The sequence below is a fragment of the Danio aesculapii genome, chromosome 17, assembly GCF_903798145.1.
Source record: "Danio aesculapii chromosome 17, fDanAes4.1, whole genome shotgun sequence".
Taxonomy (NCBI): Eukaryota; Metazoa; Chordata; class Actinopteri; order Cypriniformes; family Danionidae; genus Danio; species Danio aesculapii.
Window position 1 is genome coordinate 51,336,929 of NC_079451.1, and position 2,500 is coordinate 51,339,428.

Below are 2,500 nucleotides of genomic sequence, written 5' to 3' on the forward strand. Positions count from 1 at the left end.
CTGCTGGACTCTTACATGCATCACAGTATAAATGCAGATGAAAGTCAATCCCAGCTGGAGTTTGAGTAATATCTGTGTTCTGTTTCTGATATTTGCAGGATTATCTAGTGCACATCATCGACACCACAGATCTTCCCATTAAACCAGAGCAAGTGTGTTCACTCTTTGGGAATATCGAGCACATTTATGAGTTCAACAGGTGAGCTGCAGAGTACTAAAATATACATTATTTATACAATATGCACACATTTATTCAAGTTAAGGTTTGGGGCAAAAATAGATCAATTGATATATACTCACCGGCCACTTTATTAGGTACACCTGTCAACTGCTCATTTACGCAAATTTCTAATCAGCCAATCACATGGCAGCAACTCACTGCATGTAGACAAGGTCAAGACTATCTGCTGCAGTTCAAAGTCAGCATCAGAATGGGGAAGAAAGGGGATTTAAGTGACTTTGAACGTGCCATGGTTGTTGGTGTCAGATGGGCTGGTCTGAGTATTTCAGAAACTGCTGATCTACTGGCATTTTCACGCACAACCATCTCTAGGGTTTACAGAGAATGGTCCGACAAAGAGGAAATATCCAGTGAGCGGCAGTTCTGTGGGCGCAAATGCCTTGTTGATGCCAGAGGTCAGAGGAGAATGGCCAGACTGGTTCCAGCTGATAGAAAGGCAACAGTAACTCAAATAAGCACTCGTTACAACCGAGGTCTGCAGAAGAGCATCTCTGAACACACAACACGTCCAACCTTGAGGCGGATGGGCTACAGCAGCAGAAGACCACACCGGGTGCCGCTCCTGTCAGCTAAGAACAGGAAACTGAGGCTACAATTCACACAGGCTCACCAAAACTGGACAATAGAAGATTGGAGAAACGTTGCCTGGTCTGATGAGTCTCTATTTCTGCTGCCACATTCAGATGCTCTGGTCAGAATTTGACCTCAACATGAAAGCATGGATCCATCCTGCCTTGTATCAGCGGTTCAGGCTGCTGGTGGTGGTGTAATGGTGTGGGGGATATTCTCTTGGCACACTTTGGGTTCATTAGTACCAATTGAGCATCGTGTCAACTAGTCTTGTGCCGGTATTCGGTAATGCGATAAATCACGGTAATGAATATGCACGATATTGTTATCGCGGGCACTTCAAAATACTGTGAAAAATAATAGATCCGAATTTATATTCTTAAAACGCGCCTTAGCTTATTTTCCATCAACCGCTTGAAGAAACACTGCGTATATGCTGCGCAGAACTGATGCACACTCTGATGTAAACAATCCCCGCATGTAGAAGCACTGTGCGCGCGCCGCCGCTGCCACCGCACTATAATCCTCACACGAAAAAGAAGCATGGCGGAAGGAGGAACGCTGCCGACAATTTATCCCCCTTCAGCTTATTTTCCATCAACCGCTTGAAGAAACACTGCGTATATGCTGCGCAGAACTGATGCGCACTCTGATGTAAACAATCCCTGCATGTAGAAGCACTGTGTGCACGCAGTGTGCACCGCCACTGCCACCACTCTCTAATCCTCACACGAAGAAGAAGCATGGCGGAAGGAGGAACGCTGCCAACAATTTATCCCCCTTCAGAAAAAAAGTCAGAGGTTTGGAAATATTTTGGGTTCCAAAAAAATGCAGAGGGATTGCTGATCGAAGATGGTTTCCCTTTGCACATTCACTTTGATATAATTGCTCAAGTTTACTTTTATATTGTGTATTGTTTTATTTATATTTATTTGTATTTAAATGTTTGAAGTACTTTTAGTTAATTAAAAAGTTCTTAAAGTTACTAAGTTGACGAAACTGTTTTTTTGAGTTTTTTTACCTGTTTCTCTAGTAAAATTACAATATCGTGATAATACCGTATACCGTGATAAAAGCTCAATCAATTAATCACAGCATCAAAATGTGATACCGGCACATGCCTAGTGTCAACACCACAGCCTACCTGAGTATTGTTGCTGACCATGTCCATCCCTTTATGAGCACAGTGTCTCCATCTTCTGATGGCTACTTCCAGCAGGATAACGCACCATGTCATAAACCCTGAATCATCTCAGACTGGTTTCTTGAACATGACAATGAGTTCACTGTACTCAAATGTCCTCCACAGTCACCAGAGCTCAATCCAATAGAGCACCTTTGGGATGTGGTGAAATGGGAGATTGGCATCATGGATGTGCAGCGGACAAATCTGCAGCAACTGTGTGATGCTATCATGTCAATATGGAGCAAAATCTCTGAATATTTCCAGTACCTTGTGGAATCTCTGACATGGAGGATTAAGGCAGTTCTGAAGGCAAAAGGGGTCCAACCCGGTACTAGTAAAGTGTACCTAATAAAGTGGCCGGTGAGTGTATACCTCAACTATAGTATCTACTATGGGCATTTTATATCTAAATATCTCAGTTAACTCCAGTTTAATTCCAATGTTTGACTATTTTGTTCTTATAACTCAACTTTAATACTTTCTGTTAACCAGCTTTTGTTGTG

At 42.6% G+C, this 2,500-nt stretch overlaps 1 protein-coding gene across 1 annotated transcript in view; it reads left to right on the plus strand.

The window, feature by feature from the left end:
- The window catches only part of LOC130244133 (pleckstrin homology domain-containing family G member 3), a 130,390-nt gene that overhangs the window by 81,269 nt on the left and 46,621 nt on the right, over positions 1 to 2,500 (plus strand). Inside the window, exon 4 of the mRNA XM_056476416.1 lies at positions 99 to 199. Coding sequence (XP_056332391.1) covers positions 99 to 199 — 101 coding nt within the window. The remainder of the gene's footprint in view (positions 1 to 98; positions 200 to 2,500) is intronic.